Here is a 27,079-nt window from a genome sequence, read left to right as displayed (position 1 = left end):
TTATTCTGTCTGCTCCTCAGGGTGGTTTTAGCATTCTACTCCCAGGTTTCTTAAGAGAAACCTCAGTATAAACATCCAGCATCAAGCTTCGTTTGTCCTTTTCTTGATTAGTTTTAACATCCTTTTGGCTTCCCTCCAGTGAATTCCCTGCTGTTCATTGATATATTGCATGAAAGGCTCACACTGCATTGTGTCCACAGACTTGTGAAGCTGCACTGTATTGTTACCTAATGTTGACCTACCCAAACTGGTGAACTATGTGTCGCGGGGTTCCACTGAACAGTCTGCAGAGGCAGCGTGTGCGGGGGTATATATACACCCACGGGGCATCAGGGGCCGGGGGAGAGGCTCGCCTGGACTCATGTCAGCACTTTGCTTTGGGTAGCCATTGTTTTGTTGTGTGGGCCACAGAGGGGTTAACACACTAACACACAGCAATTCATGCAAACACAAAGAGGGTGCACAGCTGTACTGCGTTACCTCTGTAGTATGTCTAAAGAGACAGGGCGGCACCACGTTAGTGGATCTATTATCAAATACATGAAAATGCACTTTTGAAATAAGCTGCAGAAATGATTTCAAAGTTCACACAGGAGGATCAAAGGGCCACTTTAGTAATCAATTACAGCCATTACATAACATTGGCATTCATGAGTGAGAATGTGACACTTTGTTTTTGTTTTTCAAAAGCCATGCAAGGCCAAGAAGCACAATGCTTAAATACATGTGGCGTAATCATATCATTTTTTATTTTTTAGATAAGCTGCTATTTTAATGTTTATTATTTGTGTTTTTGTGTTATATATATTTAAAAAAAGACACACAACAACACTACTCATTTGTTATTTGTTAGTTGAAAAGTGTCTTCTTTCAAAAGGATTTTATTAAACGTCCTCTTTCAATAATCACAAATAATCCAGAGGTCCAGTGCCTGCAGAGGAACCTGTTTATCATATAAAAATGTTTAAAATGGCAGCAGTCCATCATGCTATATCCCTGTTTTAAATTGTGAATGAAGGTACCTGTTGCTATTTTTGGAAAATGTGTACAACTGAATCAATCAACAATAAAGGTTAGCAGGGGGCAGCGGCACCACACTGAAAGGCCTCATTGGCAGGTCTGGCAGCACTTTGGCATCGACTGGTGAGCTGGATTTGGCAGCTTCACTTTGTAGTGAGCACTAGAGTATCCTTATAGAGTAACCTGTGTGAGCCTGTTATTGTTGCTATTAAGGATTTGATTTTGATAGCATTTTTTATTTGTTTTTTACGATTTATGTGACTTTTTCTAAACATCAAATTATTCAACAACATGTAGTGAAAACAGTGAGCAGCTGGTAGGTACGTAACTGAGAGTTCATCCTCCTCTCTACTCTAGCTGCACTGAACAATAAACATTTAGGAATGGCTTACTGAGGTCAGCACATTGCCTAGACTCTCTGTCTGTGTGTATGTGTGTGTGTGTGTGTGTGTGTGTACGTGTGTGTGTGTGGAGGTGTCATGTCCATCCTGATTAGAGCAAGAGAGCAAGCCACTGTACACTCATTACAAATATCACCACAATAAGTGGTCTTTATGAGCACATTCCTGATAAAAGTGAACATGTTTATGGCTGATTGTGCAGCGTATATGTCTATCTGCCTGTGTGTGTGTGGGTGTATGTGTATGTGCGTGTTTCTGCTGATGATAGCAGCAGCAGCTCAGACATGACAAAGGGACGAGCAAGCTCAGCAGGCCGGTGTGAAGAGCCACAGTGACCATATAGCCGCACGGCTCTCAGTGTACAGACATCGCACACATCCATGACACAAAGCCTCGGCTTCTTCTGTACTAGTTTTAATAGACGGCTGCAGGTAAATACTCTGCAGCACACACAAAGATGGGGACAAAAACGGCCCACAAATTATTATTCTGAGATTTTACCAGCTGGGTACGTCTTGACCATCTTGAAAATCCTTTTATTTCCTGAATCTGGAAGGACTCTGTGTGTGATTTTGTTTATCACTCTATGAATGTAGTGAATACAATTTTAAACTTATAGTATCAGAGGCAGACATCATAAAAAAAACAGTGTAGTGATAAAAACCTTCCAGGAAAACCTTCCGTCTATATTTGCAAACCTATTGTGCTGTAAATGCAGTCTGCCTCTAGGGCGCAACAGTTCCACATACTGTACACTCAGACCTTTACTGCCACACATTTCCAGAATCCTCGCAGTCTCAAGAAGCCATGTGCCCTGATACAGTCTTTACAGAGTGGCCTGAAATCTCTGAATAGTCTTAATGTCTATTTTTTAACTGACACTTTTTTTTTGGTCACGGCTGCTGCTACAGTCGGTTTGGCCCTGTTATCATCACACACAGCGACACTGCGGAGCGTGTGATGGAGAGTCATGTGTGACTGAGATCTCTAGTGAGTCATGCAGAGACTTGACATGCATCAGTAGAGAGTGAAAGATAGACAGAGAGGAATAGGATTATAGAGGCGTTTCCATGCTGTGGCCTCCTTAACGTCTCCAGCTGGGTTAAAATGATGTTAAAATGTCTGATAATAAGTTAAAATAAGTAAAAATGACAATATATATTAATACTAGTTAAAAGTTCAAGATGACAGGTTTGGACACTGTGTAGTTGTAGAGTGGATTTATAAAAATAAAACACATTGGATGCACTAAATAAATCAATCAAAGACACACGTTCCAACACAATGACCCAAGACAGGGTCATTTAAACAGAGGAAATTGTTATTATTTATTTTGCACTTTTGTCCAAAGGAAAATTACAAAGAGACAATTATAGAGAAGTCCCAAGTAAAAGAACAATAGTCTACCGGTGGATTCAGGTTGATTGAAATGATTAGGGTAAATCCTAGTTGAAGTGCAATTGAAACAGGAGAAAGAAGAACCCATACAGAGGGGGTGGCAGGAGGAGAAGTGACACTACGCGCCTGTTCGAAGTGGCACACATTTTGAGGGGAGAGATGGGGTATCCTAAAGATGCAGAGGGGTGCCCCCATAATGCTCGGTAGGCCGGTCCACCATCAGGGAACTAAAACTGAAACTACCCCAGATTGTCGGATGACATTCTTTGGAGGAGCGCAGCTGACGAGAAGTAACAGAAGCACTTATGAGAGCACTTAACAAGGTGTAAAACACAATGCCAGAATGTATGAAGCAATGAGATATAGGGAGGTATATTTCATCTTTGTAGTGAATCTGGATGGCTTCACATGACTTCTTTGTGTAGTAAATGAAGTGAAACAGGTAATCAAAAAGGTCAAAGGTCAACTTCACTCTGACATCAGGGTGTTCTGTAAGCTCAAAGTCTACTGACAGATAATTGATGGTAATGCTGTTGTGTAGTGTAACCTTTTATCATTTGTAAGATTAAATGTTATGGTAAAGTTAATCAGCTGCTGGTCCTACAGATGGGGTGCGCTCTGGTCCCTTGTAGCGCAGACTGTGCGCAGAAGCACTCGCCGCTCTCTGCGCTGATGAGACGCCCCCCCCCCTCCCTTCCTCCTCCCTCATTGACAGCCTCAGCCATCTGCCGCCTCTTTTTCAATTTCAAACCCCAGATTATTTTCCACAGATGTCTAGCTTCACTTGACACAACCGACACCGCGTCTCAAACAGCAGCTGCGCAGGAAAGCAACAGAGGAGAGCGCGCTCTTCGCACACTGCGCTCAACCAACGAGAGCAGGGGTCGTTTGCATGCAGCCCGTCTGCTGCGGAGACAGACTGTGGGATCATAAAGACGGAGGGGATTTGAATTAAGCACCGGATAACAGACAGCAACTCTGCATCCTTCGGCGAGGGAGGGAGGGAGAGAGGCAACTGTTTTGTATCTTGGAAGCCCAGGGTTAGGAGAGGGGGAGGAGGAGGAGCGGAGAATGAGCTATTCTTGTACCAGCAGAGGCAACAGCCAGGACCCATCAAGCGCTAAGAAGCCTGCCGGTAGTAATCCAGGCAGAGACACCGACAGCGGCACAGACAGCACCGGTAACGGCAGCCCGAAGCAAACGGCGGCGATGAAAGTGAAGAAAGGATGCAACTCGACCGAGGTGGGGGTCCCGGTGACCACGGAGGAGGACCTGCTCGGCAGCACGGTGATCACACCGGAGGATGTTCTGGGTTTACAGAAGATCACAGAGAGTAAGTTGATCGCTGCTTGTTGAGTGAGAAAGAAGGTTAAAGCTTCAGAAAACATCACAGCTCCTGCATGAGTCATGTATCACGTCATTACCGTGTCCCCTGATTTATGTAATCTATACAGGCCCCCAGTGAAACACACGAGGATGCATAAGGAGCTGAATGCTGCCAACCTGTGTACTGGTGCAGACATTCTCTGGGGGCATCTCAGTAGCACTTTGACCTGTGGAGGAGTTGTTGTGTGGAGGTTAACACACAGTAGGTGGAGGATGTTTAACAAGTGCAGGGAAGGAGTTTCACCAAACCTCCTGTAGCATGTCTTCACTAAAGGATCATTTGAGTAGAAAGGTGCAGGAAGGAGATGCTGGGTTGGGAGAGATGGTCATGATTCAGAGCAGCCTGCTTGGTTTCTATCAGTTCACAGCACACTACAATGTAAAAACACTCCTTTATACAACATACTTGAGTTTAGGGAAATACTTTTTGTACAAAAAAGTGCACAAAACACACATTATAAAAACATCCTTATTAATGGAAATTGTTTCTAAGGTGACCCCAATAAGTGTCAGACCTGGATGAAGAGTGAGTGTGTTAGTGAGTGGTGTTTGAAATGAGCTTTGTGTAAGTCAGTTGCATTATTCCTCATTTCTCGTCATCAGTATCTTCCAGTTATAGGTCCCTCACTTTGTTTAAAGCAGTCACATTGATGAAGAGGTTTTCCTAACTTGTTTGTCCTTTTTGTGTGCAGTATGTCGAAAAGTGCTTTAAAATTAGCTGCTAAAAGTCCGAGAAATATAAATCATACTGACTCTGTCGTCATATAGTGATATGTTGCATGACTGCGTTGTTGTTTTTGATGCTTTCATGTTTAAATATCATTTCGCTGTTGTTAAAGGTATTTTTAACATCACGTTGTTAGCTTATAATTAGTCTCCGCCATGGATGAAACCACAGCTGAACAACAAAGAGCTAACAACATGTCAAAACGAGCACTAATTGCACATAAGTTTAGTATTTAAGTAATTTCACCACACTGCTGGCTGCACCACGATTAAAAATCTCCTAATTACATATAGTGCATTACTTAATGCAGCAGTTTTGTTTAATTATGTCACACCTCTAAATCTCCAGGAAGCTCTTATGTGCACAAGAACACACCTTCAGTACATCTATCACCAGCCCAGTTAGCTAACAGGTGGCAACAGGGCATCTGACTATTTAAAGGCCAGTGTAATACCTGACTTACACAACACTGTTACATTACACACTGAAGGAGATAACATGCAGGCATGCTGGAGGAATTTCTCATGGTTACTTTTTGTTTTATTTAAAAAGTGTTTAAATGGAGCATATTTATACACTTTGCCTATTATTAAATGTCAGCAAACAAAGAATTGTTTCTACTCCGTCTAAACTACATCCTGTTGACATCTGATAATCCAATTTCTCTTTCCTCTATCTAAGATGATACAGGAAGATAAAGTTATGATGAGTCCTTATTTGTCTCCAACATAAGCACGGCTTACTGAGCTTCTGGAACATCCTTTGGCTTTCACAGCCACCCAAAAAGTCTGGCACTTTCTTTACCCAGTCCATTATTAGAGCTTTAACTGAGTGTCCCAAGGAGCCAGTCGGTGTGGGATGGAACATCCACAGGGGGACATGAATATAGTAATAAATCTGTCTCCTACACCATTACCTGTTATGGTCTTGGAAACTCTCACTTTGCCATCTTGAAGCGTCATCGCTGGAGGCAAGAGGAGGCATGTGTGAATCACCACAGCAACGTGGATACATGCTTGAATCACTACGGCAACATGAAGCATCTCCCCATGGTTACAGCCAGCGGAGCGTGCATCTCCCACATACTTCCTTCTTTTCTTTCCTCTCCTCCGCTGTTTGACAGTGTAGGTGTTGTGTCACATGTTTGAGTACATAGACAGAATCTGACACACACAAACACACACACACACAGTTATTGGTGTACAAACAAAGCAGGAAACAACCTGAGCCGTCTCCTGAGAAGACGCTGAAGCTCTTGTGTTGTCTGTGTCTGTTTTTTTCCCTCTAGTGGCTGAAATTCCCTCTTAAAGTGGCATGATGCACGGATACACTCAGAACAGTTATGGAGCTGAGATGTTTCACAGCATCAAAAAGTAACTTCACTTTGTGTCTGATAAGTTGTCAGAACAGTTTTTTTACTTTTGGCTGGGTGCATTCTCTAATGTAAATGATCTCTTTCATGTCTGGACTGCAGTTTTCACTTTCACTGTTACCAGTAGCAGCATGTCTGCATTAGCTTAGTAGAGCTGAGCTTTTATTAGCTGATTGCCATCAGCTGCTTCCAATCTCATCATTCAGGCAGGTTTACAGCACAGACACTTACTACTGGTACTCTAATCATTGCACTCTGCACACAGCAGACCTCATCTCCTCACCTTCTGGACATATCTGTGGATTTAACTGATGTTCATTTGTTAATGCTCTCTCAGCTCCTATATAACATACATAATGTGCCACATGCACATTTTAAGTGTTTGTAACGAGACACAGATTTGAATATTATACAGCTTGGAGGCTTGAGATTTGTTACTGTAGTAATACAGATAAATTTAAAAAGAGAAACTTTGTTGTAAATGTTATAAACAATGTTTGGACACTGTGTGTTGTGACACCGTGAACACTACTTTGACATTGCCTGAGTGTCTTTAATAGGAGTCACAGTGGTGAGACACAAACACGTCTGGCCTGCGACCTGTGATATCTTAGGCATGAGTGTAGAATAACCAAGTGATGATCTCTTAGAATAAACTCTGTGTGAAAACCCACAAGGTCTGTTAAGCATCCTGAGCTCAAATAACCCACATAGGCCCTGCAGTCCTGCCGGCCTGTGCTACTTTATCGGCGTGCTGGTGCAGATCTGATGCAGTTAAATGCTCTGTACTGTGAAGTTAAATGGGGTAGCAGGTGATGAAACCAGGCCAACTTTATTTGCTTGTCAAGATCATTATAACACAGCAAAGATGGGGCATATAATTAGGGAAGTCCTGATACAGATATCACCATTCTCTGACTTTCAGATGCTTCTTTGTGTCTTCAGACATTCTGTTAACTGATGCATCCATGTGTGAAGTCCCATGAGCCTCCCTCAAACCAAAGCTCAGACTCTCGATGTTGTCTTTTCATCCTGCCCCTCATTTTAAACCCAGTTTGGACACCTTGCTGCTGTCGCAGTGCTCTTACATTCTACATAAACTCAACTTACATTTAAGAGAGGATCATAGTAAGGATACAATGACTGACTGAAGTCTGAGTGCAGGAAACTGTGTCCATCCTACTTCCCCTTTCACAATTCTAAGTAATTATAAAGCTGCAGACTAATGATGACACGGCTTTTGGAGCATTTTCCGTCATTCCGTAATTTTTTGCAGTTTTACCAGAAAAATCTAGTCTCCTTTCTTCATCGTCATTGCACACACCTGCATCTCTTTCAGTGCGTTACCCCTGCCCCCTCTCCAGTGATTAGTTGGATTTGCCTTCATATGAGAATCTAAACCGGATTAGTCCATGTGAGCTGTGTTGGGCCTTCCTTCTCCCACCTGACCAGTGGATCTTCACTACAACATGAAAACAAAGAGCTTGTCTATATTGTTATACCATGAGAGACTTTTTTATGTTGTTTCCCACTTCAGGGGGAAATTAAAACTAAAAACTTCCACCGAGTATGGACCCTCCAACCTGCAGCTCAAGTGGGACACATTGAACTAGATCCTGTTATCAGTGTCAGCTGTTTTATTTTTGCCAGCCTGTGCGGTGTGTTTGTGAAGCTTCAATATGTGGTAGTGATCATAAACCCTGATACTAGAAGTTTCAGTTCCGTCCTGTCCCAGTGTTAACTGGGTGAAATGCTAAAACAAGCTCAGATCTGAGTATTTTGGCTGAATCTGGGTCATATGTTGCAGAATATGTGGAACTGTGGACCTGACCCAGTCTGACTCTGAAATAGGGGTTTGCCTGAATTGACAGGAAGGATGATGAGTCAAAGCACAAACTATAAGACTTTTCTTGTTTCACTCTTTAAATGAATAATTAATCAGCCCTTTAAATGGTTCCAAGCAGTCACAGCATGAATGGGTTTGTGTTCATGAATAAGATGTCAGTCCTGGTTCATTTGGTGACACCTGTGGTTACAGGATTGACTATAATGGTGGCGCAGCTTCATGAAGAAATCGGTTCAAATAATTGGCTGTTTGCATCATGCCAGCTCCGTGCCTCTGCAGCAAAAGTAGCTTTCCACAAAACAGCAGAAATCTGCCTGCTTTATCGGATTCTTTTAAAATCCCTCCTTTTATTTGTAGTTGCATCAAAGGTTTCTGCAGTAGTCATGTGTATTTACTTTATTATCTGTTGTATTATGATTTGTTTACTAATGTTGGTTATGTGCTGTAACCCCAGATGCTTTGAATATAGACCTATTTTCTGACATCAAGTCGTGATTATGTTTTGTATCTTTCTGCTTAATTCAAATTGAGCCAGGACTTCATCAGTTCTTCATCAGTCTGGACCAAACTAGGACCAAACTGCACCCTTAGTCTGAGGTCACTGCACTGCTCAAACGTGCTGACTGTGCAGTTTGAAGAAGTGGTTTGCGAACCAACTTCCTGTTTCCAGCAGTAGAGTGAGCACTCAGCTTTGACTGCTAATAGTCATCTCAGCCTGTTGCATAATTCCGCTCGGACCGCAGTGACCAGACACTTCGCTTTGAATTCACATAAATGTGATCATGCACACACTGAGCGCAGAGGACATGTTCTGTCTGGAGGTGTTTACTATCACAGCCCAGAAGGAGAGCTGACAGTGATGAACTGGACACTGCTGTCAGCCTTAGTGGTTTCTAGCAGTAACTTATCCTCAGATGGCTGTCTGTGTGTCTGTGTGTGTGTGTGACCCGAGATAGCAGACTGCATGTAATGTACTACAGACACCTCAAATTTTATAAGGCAAAGTGAGAGCACACCCACAAAATAGACACAGACACACACACACGTGACAAATCCTTTGTCTGTTATTGAGCCTAATTGTCCTCGTGGGACTTAATTAAGAGGCTCAGAGGTAACTATTAGCACTAGGTTAGCAAAAGGGTGGAGACAACAACAGCTGTGGTACAATAGTCTGTAATTTACACGTGCAGCGCTCACACACATAATAAAGCAGATCCCACTCCTTCCAGGCACAGATATTGTAATGTTATTAATTAAAATGACATGGCTGCCTCTGCTGTGGTTGGTTGTTGGTCTGTTTTGTTTGAGCAGAGGCTGTTTGAATCTTCAGGTGTTGTGTGGCATTAAATGGATCTGATGTGTTCAGAAGAGCCGACCTCAGCACTCAGACTGACAGAGGAGCAAAGGCATCACAGTGCCACAGCGAATCAGATCAGCTGTCAGGGACACTCACCTCCTGCAGTAAATGGAGTTGACAACATGCTGATACTCGGGGGTATGTTTCTTCTTCAGGGAGACTTTAAACATAAAAAAAAAAACACAAGGAGTTTTGGGGGATAATCCTCCAAGGGGTTATGAGCATAGAAAAAATCAGAGTCCAGCTCGGTAACATCCTGATTGTCTTCACAATCTCTTTAATTCCCTAGCCTCCTTCTGGTACCTATAAGTCTCTATAAGTAACAGCTTGTGGGCTGAATGGACCGTCAGAGCGACCATCACTACAGACTGAACCATTCCTGAGACAAATGTGTCTCACCGACTTACAGATGTGGCTGACTTCAGATAAACAGGCAGACAGGAATGACATGGAGACACTGAACACACCTTTACTGTTTTTATAAGTTCACAGTTTGACTCTCTGACCTGCAGTGATCCATTCTTAACGCAAAAGAGCAGCGGCGGCATCTATCCATGGTCTCACTTCTCTGTGGAGACGATGGAGAGATGTTACCAGTGCTATTGGATCAGGCAGGAAGCAGGAAGTGTCTGCTCTGCTGGGGAACTCTAATAAGCACTGACACTGCCTGGTAAGGGCAGGAAGGATTAGGGGTGTAAAAATAACTCCTCTTTCCTGCTGGAAGCTGCCACTGCATGTGTTTGTGTTGTATTTCTGAGGAAAGCGCTTCTATAAGACAGTTTTTCATAAAGATTAACATTAAATATGCACAAAGGAAGATTTTTTACTTCATTAATCTGCTTGTGAAAAGTTGAAAATTCTTTGAATTAAACAGGACATTGGTGCTGTAGTTTAGTTTAAACACTCTTACTGCTTTCAGTTCATCCATAGGGAGGACTGAAGACATTTTCATACAAGCAATTTGTTCAGATAGGTTGTGTGTAATCTGTAACACTCCATCCTCTCTGTCTCTCTCTCCCCCCTTCAGATTATCTGTGCAGCCCAGATGAAAATATTTTCAACATCGACTTCACTAGATTCAAGATTAGAGACATGGAGACCGCCACAGTGTTGTTTGAAATCACCAAACCTCCGTCCACAGGCGAGTCACTCAATGACGCAATGACTTCTAAACCCTGCCTGTTGGCACACATGGCTGCGATGTCCCCGTCTAAAAGAATTCTGTCCTCTCTTCAGATAAAGCAGGGGAGAAGAAGGACATCGACCCAAATGCTGGCCGGTTTGTGCGTTATCAGTTCACCCCTGCTTTTCTGCGACTCCGACAAGTTGGAGCCACGTAAGTTTATGACTCTGTATTTAGAGAATGCTTTGGTTTGATGTCTCACTCACCTTCCTCTTGCTCTCTCTTTGTGTCTGTATGTCCTTCAGTGTTGAGTTCACGGTCGGAGATATGCCCATAGAAAACTTCAGGATGATCGAGAGACATTATTTCAGGGATAAGTTGCTCAAAAGTTTCGACTTTGAGTTTGGCTTCTGCATGCCCAGCAGCAAGAACACCTGTGAACACATCTACGAGTTCCCACCTCTGTCTGAGGACGTCAGTAAGTCTAAACACACACACAATAGAAAACAGTGAGGAGAGCCTGCAGTTCAATCAGCAGCCTTAGTGCAGCTTGTCATTCAATGTGAAAGGTACAGAGGTGGAACAGTAGGGTTTTTCTGTACCCCTCTCTAAGTGCACAATAACACAATCAGGCTTATGTTGCCTCTGTTGGTCTGCAACCCTTTGCATCTCAGACAAAGATTTTAAACACATATAGACAGACACAGTAGTGCTTTGAGCCTATCATCAGTATGCTAATATGCTCACATCCGTTGTTTTCATTGCATGTTAGCATGATAGTAAGTTAACACTGTACAACTGTGGCCGCAGGGAATGAGATTATCTATCTGTGAGCTACAGCCATCCAGCTGACATTAACTATGTAAAGCAGTCTCTAAGCAGTGATGTTGTGTGTCCACTCACAGTCAGAGAGATGGTCCTTCACCCATACGAGACGCAGTCCGACAGCTTCTACTTTGTGGACAATAAGCTGGTGATGCACAACAAGGCAGACTACTCGTACAACGGCGGGACGTAGAGGCGACACGCTGGCATGAGAGACAGGTGGATTTACGGACTGACCTGAGGGACGATCAGAGCACACTGGAAGGGGTTAACATCCTGTCAATCCAGCAGTCTCCCTCTTTCTCCCTTTCTTTTCCTTTTTCTTGTTATTGTTCTCCTGTTGAGAGAATAATGTCCAGAAAACGCCCACACAGACGTGTCAGTTACAGTCAGCATCGCTGTGGCGAGGTGTAAACATGATTAACCAGCAGGTTGAAACTTTTTAGAAATGTCAGATGTTTTTTTTTTCTCTCTCCAACCACGTCATGAAGTGAAGAAAAAAAAACTCTGAATCTTCAAATGTTTTTTTTCATTTACATGTTAGAGTTTAGGAAGAAACCTGGCATCTTAAAATGTGTGTTTTAGGACTTAAGTAACAGTTTTGGGTAAAATGATTGCTCAGATTCAGTGTGTGTTGCTCTTCTGTTTGTGTGTGGGGGTTTGTTGTCTTTTGTATGACTGTGTGTGCGTGTGTCGGTGTGAAGCATGCATACTGGTCTGATAAAAAAAAATAATTTAAATGTCAATAATGTGATTTGAAAAGGTCAAATAGATTTCCAAAAACCTGTTAGCAGATTTTCTACACAGTACTGTAGGTACTTTGAATCGATCAGACTCACATCCTTCTTTATGCTTTTTGTTCCTTTTTCTTTTTTTTTTATTTCTGGAGTCACGTGACGTGTATTAACCTGAAGGGCGTATGTGTTTATTGCATTTGCTCAAAGCACAACATCTTTACAGAGCCAACGATGAGGAAACTTGTAAAGGTGACCTGATATAAAACCACAGATGTACTTTGTGCAAGTACTGCTTCATTCCAGAGATAAAGAAGCTGTGTTAAACTTTGTGAAGCTGCACAGAGTGTGTGTTAACGTTAAAGTTTGTTGTTAAATCTTCATAAGAGAAGAAAAGGGAATAAGTCAGGGAATGTAGAAGAAGAAATCACCCTTAAATCTATGTTTTGTTTGTGTCCATGTCTTCTCATTCTTGATGTTGTTGACACAGTCCAGTGATTTGGACCTGAATGTGTTGCTCTGCTGTTGTTTGGTTGTGTCGGGATGCCTCTAAACTACATCCTGACACAACCAAACAACAGCGGAGCAACACACTCAGGTCCAAATCACTGGACTTTGTCAACAACAACAAGAATAAATTGCTCCATGGAGCATCTAGTTGGACGGACATTACTTGAATGATTGTTTGTTCGGTTCCCTTGTCATTTAAATCTGTTTTGTCATTGTTGCAAAGCGTTGAAATAGACGAGCCGGGACTCGGATTGGACTCAAATCAGAAATAAAACTGAACCAATTTTTTGTCAACAAATTGTAACAGAGACATGTAGAACAGATTTATATATGACTGATTGTGACTATTTGTGAAAAGTTTCTGAAAACTGAACATGTTGGTGTGACTGAACAAAAGTGAAATAAATTAAGATTTATGGTACATTTTTTGAAATATCACCTCAGGAGTCGTCTTTGTTGTTTATAAGTTGATGCTTTATTTTCACAAATGGCTCATACATTACATTTAATGTGGGGGGGGGGGGGGGCACTGTGGAGCCATTCTGTCTCCTCTGTTCTCAGTTTATTACATTCACCTGTGATAAACACAATAAAAACTGACCTCCTCTGCTCTCACATTCAGTTGGCAGCCTATTATCTCACAGTTATCTCTCAACCAACGTTTTCATCTGTACTCACTGTACACTATTAATGACACCTATTGTAGGTCCGCTTACTTTAAAAGCATATCTCTGTGTCCCATGTTTGACCAGCATGACTCAGTTAAAGGAAAAGATTTTGCTTATTATGCTTTATGCTGATTGATAACACCGGGTGACACTTAGCTTAGCTTTGCATAAAGACTTGAAACTGGGAAACAGCAGCCATCGCTGCCGCTCAATGTGTAAATGATCTAACGCTTCCGTAATCATGCATGTACTGTAAGACATGAAAGTGCAAGAAGATTGCCAATAGCAGTGAAATGGATAATTAGCTATTAGCACAGCATGTGGCTACAAAATCATATGGATTGACTGCAAACAGCCTAGCATAGTCTGGTTCATAATAAATCCCATTTTGTTTTTTGCACAGAGCAAATGAACAATATGCAACATGGTAATCAGTGAGCTTTGGAGATGCCACCTGTTTCCAGTCTTTATGCTGAGCGGAATATTTACAATAATAATAGTAATACAGAATTCATCTTTACTCAAAAATAAAAAAAAATTCAATATAGGATTTTAGAAAATCTGCTTTTTAGTTTAAAGTTTCAAACTTACAAGATAAGAAATACAAAGTGTCAAACAAAAGGCAGATAAAAAACACAAATACCAAAATAGTCCAAAAAAGGACCATATAATAAGTTAAATTAACTGATACAATTAGTTTACATTCATTTTCATTTACAATTTGTCTGTAAACTCAGAAAAATCACTTAAAAAAATAAAAATTAACACCTAACATCGTCTGTCAATGATAAACCAATTGATATGTTGTCGACACATTCTGGGACAACGCGTACAAGGAAATGACCTCATGTTTTTTCTGCTTTGTTCCATCATGGGAATGACATAAGGAACTACTGAGTCTGTTTAATAACAGCTAACAGTCTGAGAGCTGTCCTCAGAGATATAAATCCTCACAGCTTTTTAAAACATTTATCAAGCTTTTATACTAATGTAAATTAGTTTAGAATCAAAACTTACCTTTTTAATGTCTTCTTTTTTTGGTTATTTCACATTTACATTTCTATGTTTTTTCAGAGCTTTTCATACTGGTTTGAAAAAACTGCAATGAGGTTTTCTTTCCTTGCAACATCAGAATCCTGATGCTGTAAAACCAGTTCAGGGTTTGGTTGTGTTGGTCCACGCAGGGAAGGTCCCCATGTCAAACATGACATATCCCCAGGTGTTGATGCCCAAATTAATGGTGAGGATTCCAATGATGTTCAGTATGAAACCAGCTCTCACCTGAAGAAAAACACACACACACATTCCAATCAGTGTACAGCAAAACAGTTGTTCATAACTAGAATCAATTAAATTACGTTCAATCAAGTGTCCCACATCTGTTTAAATTGGCCTAGGTCATGGTGAAGTCCTCTAATATACGACCTGGAAATCCACAAAGGATTTTAAATGTTTTAGTCTATCTCTCTGACTCCTGACTGATGTGGATTCACTTATAATTAAAACAGAGCTGTGCCACACCATCAGTCTCTTTGGCAGTGTGCGTGTGTGTGTGTGTGTCTCTTTCTCTCTGCTTGATTGCAGGAGTACAGACTGTCAGCTGTTCATCATCCAGCTCGTCAACAGATAGCTGCTTCCATCACAATCATGCCGTTGTATAAAGTTGCTTTCTTTGACCTGACCTGCCTCCTTCCTCTGCACCCGTCCCACTTGGGACACCCAGCTTTCCTCATTCTCTGTACATTTTCATGTTTCCAGTGCTAATAAGATGTAATGTACATGAATCTCACCATGTCAATGACTTTGAGGTTTCCGAAAGAGAAGGCGATGGCGTTGGGTGGTGTGGCGACGGGCAGCATGAAGGCCAGAGAGGCAGCGATGGTGCATGGCAGCATCACGTACAGTGGGTGTATTCTAATAGCAATGGCCTTTAAAAAAAACATAAAGAAACACTCAGAAAGATGCAAACAGAGGATGTGAGTGCATGCAAACAGCTCTGAGTTCCGCCTACCATTGAGGCCAGAATGGGCAGGAACAGGGTGGTGGTGGCTGTGTTGCTGGAGCACTCGGTGAATGTTGCAATAAGCAGGCAGAGAATCAGCGAGATGGCAAAGGGGGGGATTTTCTGCAGCGGTGTTAAACTTTGTCCCAACCACTCAGACAGACCTGAGACCTGTAAACATACAAATAATCAGAAAAAAAATCAAAAAGTCTTGAAATCCTAAAAAGAAGAAAACATGGAGTTGCTGAATGATTACCTCACTGCCTGCAGCCAGAGCGAAGCCTCCTCCCAGTAGGAGGATGATGTTCCAGGGCATCTTCTCGTGGACCACCTGCCAGTTCAGCAGGGTTGGGGGAGACCTCACCAGTTTACCTGTGAGACCCAGATGAAGCCTGAGCGTGAGTTTTAAAGAGCAGTGTGCAGCTCAATCATAATTTACAGGAACATCAGATCACCTTCGCTGTCATAGCCGTAGCCGCCCCCCCCAGGCAGCTGTGAGGGGATGACGAAGAACAACATTGACATTAAGATGGCAACAGTTCCATCCGATACAAACCTGAGAGACATGAGATGACATGACACAGTTTTCAGCTCACAAACGGTACAAACAGAGTCATACCAAACATCTGGAATGAGACAACATGAGACTCACGCCTGCTCCTTATTGAACAGCAGTGTTGCCCAGCCGTCAATGAAGCCCGGCTCCCTGGTGAACCACATGATCACAAGCACGACGAAGATCACAAGCACCGCCACCTCAGCAAACTTCATGTTCCCCAGTTTCCTGTACTCCTCCCTCATCACGGCATACGCCTCCCTGTCTCTGTCACTTTTGCCACCACAGCCAAATGTCTTCTTAAAGCTGAGGAGGGAAGCAGAGAAAAGATGATGCAGGGAGAAGACATATTGAGAGAGAAGAGAAGAAGAAGAAGAAGTTTCTCACTTGAAGCCCAGGAACATGAACTGAAGCCAGAGCCAGGAGAAGATCAGCATGAGCACCATGTTGGGGAAAGCAAAGCCGAACCAGCTGGCGAAGTTGATGACATCACCGTTCTCAGGGAAGAGCCTTCAGAGAAAGAAAAATAAGAGGAGGGGCACAAGCAGGACCTGGTCTAACATTTGATCTGTCAACACTTATCAATGCCTCACTTGTCAATTTGACCCTTGAGGATGAGGTTAGGGGTCGTGCCGGTGAGTGTGGCCGTGCCTCCGATGCTGGCAGAGTAGCACACACTCAGACTCATGCCTTTGGTCAAGAGGTCGTACTTTGCCTCCAGCTCTCGTCTCTTGGCCTCCTGCTGAGGGTTCCAGTCTGCCACATCTACAATACAACAAGTACATTTACTGAAGAGGATACTTTCCAGAAATCCATGTGCAGACATTTGTTTGACTTACAGTCCTCCTGTGGTGGCTTTTTATTGTCTGTGATTTCCTGCTTTATTTGTTTAGTTTCCAGCTCAAACGCGTGGTTGTCCTGGGCTGCAGCCTGGAAATCTCGTTCTTCTGCCCGGAGCTCGGTGTCTTTCAGCTGCTGGAGCACGGCGTGGGCGATGGGCAGCATCATGGCTGTGGTGGCTGTGTTGCTGATCCACATGGAGAGGAAGGACGACACGGCCATGAAACCCATCATCAACCTGCATGAGGAAAGTGAAGGTGATGTTAAGCCTGCTTTTTTATTCATCTTTCTTTGTTTTGATTTTTGGTTGCATTATAAAAACTATGGCAGATGAACACAGGTGAGCTGCATCATGAGGTTGGTCTTACAAGGAGGGACGAACCCCGACCAGCAGCAGAACTCGGAGGGCGATGCGTTTGTGGAGATTCCAGTGCTCCACAGCAATGGCCACCAAGAGGCCGCCAATGAACAGCATGTTGGAGTCTTTTAGGTACTCGATACTGACCTGAAACAGACCAAACAGAGGGATCAGAATTGTACTATTCTACTGTCTTTTTCTCATTTTGTGCATATGTAACACAATAGGGTCTATCCTCTCACATCTCCAGCCTTCATGATGCCCATCATTGGGAAGAGGACGACTGGCAGCAGGGCGGTCACAGCCAGAGGCATGCACTCTGTGCACCAGTACAGAGCCATGAGGATGATGGCATAACCGCATCTCGCCTCCTGTAAAATACAATCACGCGCATTTAATTTGAACACAGATGCACAGAAGCAAAGAGACTCAGTAAAGCACACATCATTTTTTCATGTCCTTTGTCTTATCTCCCGCCTCTCGCTTTAAAAGGCAGTAAGACTTTACAGATGCAGATAGCAGCAACCCTTGATCACAAAACAGTTTGTTATTTTCCTGCCAAGATAACTTTTTATTAGTGCTCAGTAAAAGTCAAAGAGACTGCCCGACACAAAACTTTCCACAGAGAGTCACAGTGAGTGCACAGTGAGGCTTAGCATTAAAATGTGTAAAAAGCCAGAGTCTCACGAAAGCTAACCTAGTTGACAACTGAATGTTGTTTTCTTCTGGATGTTAACATTGATTTAACACACAAGTTCTGGCAATGAAAAGATATCAAACATGCAAAGTTTTCATTTCACCAACATGAAGACAAGCTGGCAGATAACTAAACAGTCTGCATTCAAAGTTATCTTCAAGAGGAATATTTGTTTTTACATAATCTGGTGCAATCTGAAACCAGTTTTAATCTGTTGAACACACACAGACTCACCGATGAAGGAACAGCAAGAGGAAGAGGTAGGAATACGATTGGAGTCAACACAATGATCAAGAAGTTTCTGTGATGCCACAACCAGCTGAACCAAGACATGATGACTTCTGAAGAAAAAACTACCAAACAATGAGGACAGGACAATGTAGACAGGAAGCTTCTCAAGACAAACACAAACAGTCCAAGAGTGAGGAGAAGGCAGGTGAAACAAAAAAAACAACAACAGGTGAGCTGACAGCAGGAGAAGTGCTCCACAAAGAGTCACTAAAGGTAAAGAGACTAAAATGACTGTGATTCACAGTTTATATCTCTGGTAGCATATCAAACATTAACTCGGCAACAAAAGAGACCATAATTCTTGTCAGAGAGGCAGATGAAGGTATTGGGAAAGAGAGAAGAGCAGCAGTAAAGTCACAGAGAGGGGGAGGGACCCAGGGAAACAATAGACAGCTCCGTCAGGGTTTTACCAAAGGTCATTAGCTGTTCATGCACCAGTATGTATGATCAGCAATGTAAGGTCTATAAAAACTGATTTTCAATTTATTCAGTTATCAGATAATGTGTCCACGATGTCCAAAGGATACCACGAAAACATTCCTCAGATGAAAACATCTGCTCATTAAAATATATTTAACAGGTGTTGCTGAGTTGTTTTGTGTGCACAACGTTTGACGTTTAACACAGTCATATTTACTGTCTAAACTAGAAAAATGTAATTTTATGTGAAATCATTGCTATAGGCCTACAGTCTGTCATGTTTGCTAACGAACTTAGTATTTATATTTTTATTCTGTACAATTTTTTAGTAGGAAAGCTAACTTTTACACAGTATTCATGGGCAAAAGCAAGCTTATTTCAGAATTTTTTTTTTAAAATCTAATTAAAATTTAAATTTACACTATCTTTCTTTTAGAAATATTTTTCATTGAAAGTTTGTCATTAAACTGTTGAGATCTGATATATCCTGAAACCTGAACTTAAAGAAAATGGAATAAGGCTTCAGGATGGGTCTGTATATGTTATAATAACTTATTCCTTTACTTCATCTCTCAGATAGATGAAGTTATAAACTTATAAACACTAACCTATGACACACTTGATATTTTTCCATCTTACATTGACCTGTGGGACAGTTCAGGGATGCGTCATCATTTTAGAAGGAAGCAAAATTGGTTCACATTTAATAAGAACAATAAGTCTTAGCTGCAGATTTTATGACTCATGTGTTACACTGAAAAGCTCAAAGGTTTGGGGATCAGTGTGCTCTAAACGCTCGCTTCCTTTTCATTGCTGGTAAGACAGCTGACTTGTTTAATGACCAGATGCTAGTAAAACACCTTATATTTACTTATATTTAGACATTTTACCTTTTTGATCTTTTTGAGAGAAAGAAAGATGTAAAACGCTCATTTATCTTAACGAGCCTTCTTAAAGTCGCCTTTAGATTACATGTAAGTCTCCAAAATGGAGAAAAAGCCATGAAGCAACATCCAACAATAATGTGCTTAACCAGTCTCTGAACACAATAAAACAATTAAAAAAAACAATAAAAACATTTAACTACACTTTGATACATTGATACTGTCTTACTGTAATTAGAACAATAAGATTGAAGAATAAAAGTATGTTGTATGTTGTGATAAAATCTCACTTCCCATTGCCATCCCGAAAAAATTGTAATTGATAGCTAACACCGATCTTACAGCAATCTGACTTTTTACTGACTGATAAAAGCTGCAGACAGCCAAAGTCCGCTGGCCCCAGTGTCCTCAGCTGCACTTCACAATAGATATGTACAGATTTATAAATCTGATGTGTGATTCCCAACATCCAGCTCAATCTAACTGCAACAATTAGAGTCAATCAAAAAAACAACTAACAATGTTTAGCAGATGCCTGGAAGTGGGAGCAATAAGGAAGAACTGACGTCATTTAAACATGTCTGCATCTCTTCATGGTCATTCAGAAACGTTTGTCATAATCCAAAAAAAAATTACAAATATTTTAAACCATCTTCTACATTTTGCTCACATCATCTCTGCTAATATATATATATATAAGGAGTTATCAGGGCTAAATGAGGAAGAATGCCACCATGTTTGTTTTAGGGTTGTTTATTTACACCAGAGATCAATAGGGGGAAAAGGCTGCCCTGGTTACACAGTGTTTGAGCACTGATGCCTGGTCCTCACTTTCCAACATGCCTGGACAGAAGTTACAAATCCAAATCTGCCTAACAAGTTAACACTATATAATTTCAACCATTTTCTGCATTGAGTTAAATAGACATCCAACTATGAATGTTAAAAACCGTCCTCTACCATAAATGGACTGTGTGTTTGTGTTGTCCCAGGATGATGTTTCTGGGACAGACGGGGCAAGAGATCATCAGTTTAATGATTATCACTGCTGAGTTTTGACCAATCAGAGGAGAGGATGCCTCAGGGTGAGGTCAGCGGCTCCTAAAAAAAAATCTATTGATCATCTGCACACAGTGCTGCACCCCAAAGTGGAGCACTCAACATTCAATGGTGGGAACAAGCTGTGACTGAATAAGATTTTAAAAGGTTTTAGTGGGATATTTGTCGACATGAAGCCGGTGGTGGAGGTCCTGCTGGGCCTCGTCCTCCTGCTGGATGCCACTTTTGCTGCAGAAGGTATGATATCACAGAGCGATACAAGGACAGAGACATTATTTTGGACTACTTATTTGTGTTCTTATGAACAGAAATGTGATTAAACACAGAGATTTAATTAGCTATCCTGGCTTGGGTTATATTTAAGTCATCTACAATGATTTATGTAAATATTGTGATTGATTAAATCCTGAGGAGGTCAAATTTAATATTTTAAGGCAGGGGTCCAGGCCAGGGACTCTCAAACTGATAGAGAGATAGAGCAAGGACCCCCTAATATATATAAATATATTGTAGTATTGTTGTATAAATATATTGTATATTGTGTTGTATTAAACTGGGCCTAGTGTTATGCATAAAATACCTTGTTATTGTGAATCAGTACTAAGCTTTTCAAATTCAAACAGGTTCATATATATAGCCGGATTTTGTGATCCACTGGAGACTGAAAAACCAGCACAGTAGCAAAAAATTTATTAAAATGCTTCTTTCTGCAGCATCTGTTTGATACATATATATATATTATTTTTATACTTATATTTTTGTAGTTTTTTGCATCATAAATATGCTTATGCATATATAAATGTAGCACTTGAACTTGTATGGGAGGATTTGACACTGTATATGTGCCTGTCTTTGATGCACACAGAGTCCTGTGTGGGTCGCTGTGGCTCCTTCGACCCGCAGATGAAGTGTCAGTGTGACTCCATGTGTGTTTATTATGGAAGCTGTTGTGGAGACTTCTACACCACCTGCCCCAAAAAAAGTCAGTATGTGTAACAGTGACTTAAGTTTTTTTGGATCTTTAAATTCAACTGATGCCTCATTATGACACTAAACTCTGCCCGTGTTCTGCCCTCAGTCGCTCGAGGTGACACCTTTGAGGAGCCAGAGGAAGCAGCAACGACCGAGGTCACTGCAACTGTTGCAGCAAGTTTGAACAGTTTAACAGTTGCACCAACCATTCCTGTCCCTCCTTTACCCGGTACCACACATGAGCCCACACCGACTGTAGAAGCAGATGCAGCGCCGTGCAGTGGCCGAGCTTTTGATGCCTTCCTGCAGCTGAAGAACAGCTCGATCTATGCATTTAGAGGTGGGAAAAGTGGATTTGTGCCTTTGTCAGGTGTTGGTCCACAGATCCAGAATGAATCAATAATTCTTTAAAGGGGTTAAATCCCCTTACGACTATACAAAGAACTTCAAGTAGCAGCGTTTGAGGGCGTAAACAAAAAAAACATCCACTTTGTGAATTATTCTGCTTAAACAGAGCTCTTATGTCATGTTCTGCCATTCCTTCTCCAAGGTAAATATTTCTTTGAGTTGGATGACAAATCTGTGCTTCCTGGTTACCCCAAGCTCATTGAGGATGTGTGGGGAATGCCTGGGCCCATCAGTGCTGCATTCACACGTATCAACTGTCAGGGAAAATCCTACATCTTTAAGGTAAAAGTGAAGCAAACTTCTAAAAACACATCCAAGTCTTTAATTCAGTGTGTAAACCTCTGCAACACACAGCAGTTTTATTAACCCTCGCTTTACATTTTACACTCAGGGGAACAGGTACTGGAGGTTCGAAGGGGACGTCTTGGATGAGGACTATCCACGAGAAATTTCAATCGGCTTTGATGGCATCCCAGATGACGTTGATGCTGCGTTTGCTGTACCAGCACCAAGCTACCAAGGCAAAGAGAAAGCCTACTTTTTCAAAGGTACATCAGGGACATTTCTAGTGTCTATAATTGCTTTAAATGTGTGGAGTGGGATTCATGCAGTGGCCCTGAAACTGTGATTTGTTGCTCTCTTCAGGGGACAAGTATTATCAGTATGAGTTCAAGCACCAGCCGTCCCATGAGGAATGTGTCCACATGACCAGGTCCTCCAAGTCGGTGCTATTTACACAGTACACAGACCTTTTCTGCGATCAGACATGGGAGGACCTCTTCACAGAACTCTTTGGAGGCTCAGGTAAAGCTCGGCTGTTTGTTTGTATCTAGGTGAATCTCTTATTTTTCCCTGTCTACATTTATTGTTGTTCCTTCTTCTTGTGCAGTGAGCAGTGACAACACGGGTCCCCGCTTCATCAGCAGGGACTGGCACGGCATCCGGCCCCCGGTGGATGCTGCCATGGTGGGACGAGTTCACCTCAGTTCCAAGCCCACGCCACCTTCTCCTCCACCAGTGAGGAGGCGCAGCAGCCGGAGGAGGAGGCCCAGCAGGAGGCGCCACCAGCGAGGAAGGCACAGCCGTTTTGTGCTTGATGATTTGTGGTCGTATGATGATTGGTTTGACTTTGGTGACTACAGCAATATTTTTGAAGACAGCACCACACAGGATGACAAAAGCACCCCAGTTCAAAATGTATATTTTTTCAAGAGAGGTATAAACACATATGGAACCATTTTTACATATCATCAAAAAGATCATGTTTACATTTCCTCCTTGACAATGCTTATTTTCTGTTTTTAATGGCAGATAAGTACTACAGAGTGGGTCTGCAGACCAAACAAGTGGATGCTGTCACCCCTCCTTACCCCCGATCCATTGCAAAATACTGGCTGGGCTGTAAGCGTGAAGAGGCACCTGATGCATCAAGGGCAGAGAAGAAAAGATAGGCCAGCTGATGATGTAGAGGAATCCACTGTGGTTTAAATGCATGTTTGTGACTACGTGAGATTAACAATAATAGTACCTGATATTTCTGTCGTTTAATCATTTAGTTCATGATAAATATTTCTGCAATGTCTCTGAGTGCTGAAAATATACCTGATTTAATAAACTTTAAAAGTTCCACTTTGTGAGCGCTTTATTATTCCATTCCTGTTAGTGTTGATAATGTTATCAGTATGTCATTTTATCAACAGTCTTGTGGGTGGATGAAATCCTTTAAATGACCAATGCATCAAGTGTTATAGGTACATTTCCACTAAGCTTAACCTTAACTTTAAATGCACCTGCACATGCACACACTGCCCTCTGGTGGTCAATATACCGTATTTATCTTTAGAATGAAGGATTGATGTGACTTGTCAGACTGACAAGTTATTCTCTTGATAGAGGTGCACCATCTGGTGGGTTAAATGCTACGACAGAAAAAAAATCACAATTAATATAATTGTAAGTTTTGTTTTTGTTTGTTTCCCTTTTTAAGACTTGTCTGACTTTTGTGCAAGACATTTGTGTCTATTTTGACGTTTAAGCTGGATCCATACTCCGCGAGACAAAGACATTTTTCCCCCCTGCAGAAGTTACGCCCACAAAATGACGTCATTTTTTGTCTCTGACCGCCCGCTGATCCGTACTCCTGTGCACAGGGTCCGGGCCGAACTTTGTCTTTCAAGGCTGTGCGGCAACCATGCTGTGATTGGTCGGAATTTATTGTGGGCGTGATGAAAGTGGAGAAGCGCAAGAGCCTCTCCAGGTATATAGGTAGGTATATAAACAGCACTGATTCAACAGATTTAGATAAGACCATACTGGTTTTGCATGATGAGCAATAAAAGAAAAAAAGAAAGGCAAGTAAGGGTGATTTGTCACCAATAACTCCAGACAGCCATTCACACATACCAGATGGTGACTGTTACCATTCTATATACTCCTACATACCCGGGCATAATAGGCTCGTTAACAATGTCTGGATATCTTTGCTATTGTTACTTTTAATGTCGCATCTTCACAGCTCATCACCGGACAGTTTGAAGTATCGCAGGCACATTGGAACACAGTAGATGTGCAAATGTGGTCATAAAGGCACAAACACTGAATCTTTGCTATTGTTACTTTTAATGTCGCATTTTCACAACTCATCGCCGGACATCTCACGCTGTTGCAGGCACCCTCTCTGTATAATGCCCTCTTGCCATGGCACAAGTCCTTGTGGTGTGTTAAAAAACTCAGTAAAGTCTTTCCTTATAGTTTAGTGGGCGGGCCGTATGAGGAGTTCTGCAGACATGCGTCTCGCGGAGTATGGTACCTCAGTGCGGAAAAGACCTTTTTTTGTATCTCTTACCACCCGTGGAGTGCGTTCTCCGCTCTTTGTCTCGCGGAGTATGGAAGAGCCGTTTCACAGGTTTATCTCTGTCGTCTGTAAATTTGTCTGATACAACACCACAAAAGGCACCGCTGGGATTCGAACCCAGGATCTCCTGTTTACTAGACAGGCGCTTTAACCAACTAAGCCACGGCGCCACGTGACAAGCCGACTCAAAAACAGCGATTATAAGAGACGTCAGACAGTACGAAAGGCTAGATAGAAATTTGTTTATTTGCTATACTCTGCTATACTCTAAGTACATAAGAATATCTGAATAGTTCTATACATGTTATTCTGCTATATCTATTTACAGTGCAGCTATATAACTTTCTATAAAATATGTACATCATATTATACGTCAGCCCAAAAGATAATCAATCATTTCTGGAGAAATTTCACAACTCGACAGATTGAAGTCACCCATCAGGTCCTGCAAACACAGATCCGACAAGTCGTCCATGGACTCATCACTGCACGTGAAGGTCTGGTGGTCCAGCTGACCCTGGACGGTCTCCCTTGGCTCAGGATATCCAACTTCACTGCAGCGGCTGCCCGCAGGCTGGGATCCCTGTGAAGCGCCGAGGAAAGCCTCAAAGTCCTCATTCAGATCCCACTCACAGAGCCCCCCGTGAGACAACACGTCTTGGCAGTAATCAAAGTCCGTGGTTTGGTAGTAGTGGTCTTGTGGGGAGCAGGATGCAGATTGAGTTGGGGATGTAAGTGTGGCCTCGCTGTCCAGGATTGTGGAGAGCCTGGTAGACTGGGGTAGACTTGGCACTGGGTAGCCTGGAGGAGACGGCAAGCTGGGAGTAAGAGGGAAAGAATGAGCCATTTGTGGGAAAGCTGGGCTGGGTGGTTCCGGGTAGGTGGTCTGTGGGTACAGGTAATCTGTGGAGGGTTTGGAGGCCTCTCTGGCTGGCTTCTTGCTTTTGAAATAGCGAGCACGTCGATTCTGAAACCAGACCTGTTGAAATAATGAAAGAAAGAACTGTGGTTAGCCCACCATTCAGTGAAACACTCTGGTTGACCAATTACGCAACTAAAGCGCGTGACATACCTGAATTTTAGACTCCGGAAGTCCAGTAATAGAGGCAAGAGACTGCTTCATTTTAATGTCCGGGTACTGTGTGACGGAGAAGGCCCTCTCCAGCTGGCTCAGCTGCGCCTTGCTGAAGGTGGTGCGCTTCCGGCGGCGCTGAGTCTCAGGGCGCATCCTGTGGGGAGCATCATGGTGCACTGAGGAAAGAAGAAGAAGATGTTATTGTGTGATCTCCAAATTACATCTGAGTGGAGAAATGTTTGGCAAAACTACAATCATGTACCAAACTGATGCTTTCTAACCAACCAAAATCATTACTCACCTCTGGATACCTGTGCGTAATCATCCTCATTGTTCAAATCCAGGTTTGTAGCAGTCCAGTAATGCCCCGAGTAAAACATGTCAGCAGAATTACCACCAGTATAATCCAATCCGTATGCCATTATTATTTCCTTTTTCCTGAAACACTAAGCAAATGATCTCCTTATGTGCCTTCCAGGTGAGTCTCCTTGACACTGTGAGCACTGTGAGTGCCAGAGGTTTTTATACTTCGGGTGCAGACACAAAACGACCCCCCCTGTGCCCCCTCCCTCTTGCACATCACACTGGATGTTGTCAGTCTTGACAAACGCGTGCTTTTGATGTGGCGCACACCTACTAATGGCCGTCCTGCTAATATGTGTCTGTTTGATCCCAGATGACCCATTAATGTGCCTATTTAGAGCTTATCCTGACCTGGTTAGTCATGTGACCTTCTGCCGAGTCTAAAATAATGAGTTTGTGTCATTTTTTAAAGTTAACACCACATGTTTTTTTTTGTGGGGAAATGCAAATAATCTTATTTTGACCATGTAGATGGAACTTCAGTTTCAGAGACTTTATATGATCCAAAAATCACATATCTGTGTAGTCTAAAGCTGATTCATGGCAACAACAAGCTTCTCTGACACTTCAGTCTGTGGCACATCCTCGCTGCCTCCTGGTGCGCATGAGAAAAAACGCAGCGTGTGTGTGTATGTGTGTGGTGGAAGTGTATTGAAGAGGCTGCAGGAGTGTGAGGCTTCAGTCAGCTATAATGTGCCGAGGTGACAAATCTGGCTACTTTTTCTTCTTCCTGGTCGGTTGCGTTTCCACCGATCGAGACATCAAAACACCGGATTAGACGCAGAGTCCAATGCACAAGCAGTTCCCAGGTTAGTGCCAGACTCACAGTGTTGGTTGTGGACGGACCAACGCAAACTGGATTTAACGTTACAAACAGCAGACAGAAGCAGATAAATAAATATCTGTTAAAATGTATCAGAGTTTTACTTTTAA

General features: G+C 42.3%; 3 protein-coding genes and 1 non-coding gene across 6 annotated transcripts; 2 read left to right on the top strand and 2 right to left on the bottom strand.

Annotated features, from left to right (window-relative positions):
• Positions 1-3,551: 3,551 nt before the first annotated feature.
• On the top strand, positions 3,552-13,120 carry unc119a2 (unc-119 lipid binding chaperone a2). 2 transcript variants are annotated; one of them, XR_003671713.1, is made up of 6 exons: positions 3,552-4,152; positions 10,535-10,648; positions 10,744-10,843; positions 10,936-11,108; positions 11,536-12,678; positions 12,788-13,120. XR_003671713.1 is itself a non-coding variant. In XM_028421205.1 (5 exons), exons 1-5 carry the CDS (start codon positions 3,891-3,893, stop codon positions 11,646-11,648), a joined length of 762 nt encoding a protein of 253 aa, XP_028277006.1. In that variant the 5' UTR covers positions 3,552-3,890; the 3' UTR covers positions 11,649-13,120. The 2 variants fall into 2 exon arrangements, 1 of the variants encoding a protein (XP_028277006.1); XM_028421205.1 differs by having other exon boundaries at positions 11,536-13,120.
• A 31-nt stretch (positions 13,121-13,151) lies between these two features.
• slc13a2 (solute carrier family 13 member 2) lies at positions 13,152-18,313 on the bottom strand. The gene is made up of 12 exons (XM_028421218.1): positions 18,055-18,313; positions 17,366-17,494; positions 17,134-17,270; positions 16,765-17,003; positions 16,519-16,690; positions 16,313-16,435; positions 16,022-16,231; positions 15,825-15,925; positions 15,626-15,741; positions 15,379-15,540; positions 15,158-15,295; positions 13,152-14,648 (listed from the first exon to the last, which is right to left on the bottom strand). The coding sequence occupies exons 1-12, from the start codon at positions 18,151-18,153 to the stop codon at positions 14,523-14,525; spliced, it is 1,752 nt and encodes a 583-aa protein (XP_028277019.1). The 5' UTR covers positions 18,154-18,313; the 3' UTR covers positions 13,152-14,522.
• A 2,209-nt stretch (positions 18,314-20,522) lies between these two features.
• Positions 20,523-23,483, top strand: vtnb (vitronectin b). Of its 2 annotated transcripts, none has more exons than XM_028421737.1 (8): positions 20,523-20,711; positions 21,340-21,456; positions 21,553-21,786; positions 21,997-22,136; positions 22,246-22,402; positions 22,500-22,658; positions 22,744-23,070; positions 23,166-23,483. In XM_028421737.1, exons 1-8 carry the CDS (start codon positions 20,645-20,647, stop codon positions 23,303-23,305), a joined length of 1,341 nt encoding a protein of 446 aa, XP_028277538.1. In that variant the 5' UTR covers positions 20,523-20,644; the 3' UTR covers positions 23,306-23,483. The 2 variants fall into 2 exon arrangements, with proteins under 2 accessions (XP_028277538.1, XP_028277539.1); XM_028421738.1 differs by having other exon boundaries at positions 20,555-20,711; positions 21,340-21,460.
• Positions 23,484-24,804: 1,321 nt separating this feature from the next.
• trnat-agu (transfer RNA threonine (anticodon AGU)) lies at positions 24,805-24,878 on the bottom strand. Its single transcript has one exon. It is a non-coding gene; the product is annotated as a tRNA-Thr (tRNA).
• Positions 24,879-27,079: the final 2,201 nt, after the last annotated feature.

The sequence above is a fragment of the Parambassis ranga genome, chromosome 14, assembly GCF_900634625.1.
Source record: "Parambassis ranga chromosome 14, fParRan2.1, whole genome shotgun sequence".
In the NCBI taxonomy this organism is placed as follows: Eukaryota; Metazoa; Chordata; class Actinopteri; family Ambassidae; genus Parambassis; species Parambassis ranga.
The sequence above is the reverse complement of the archived record's forward strand: the minus strand, read 5'-3'. Positions and strand labels throughout refer to the sequence as shown.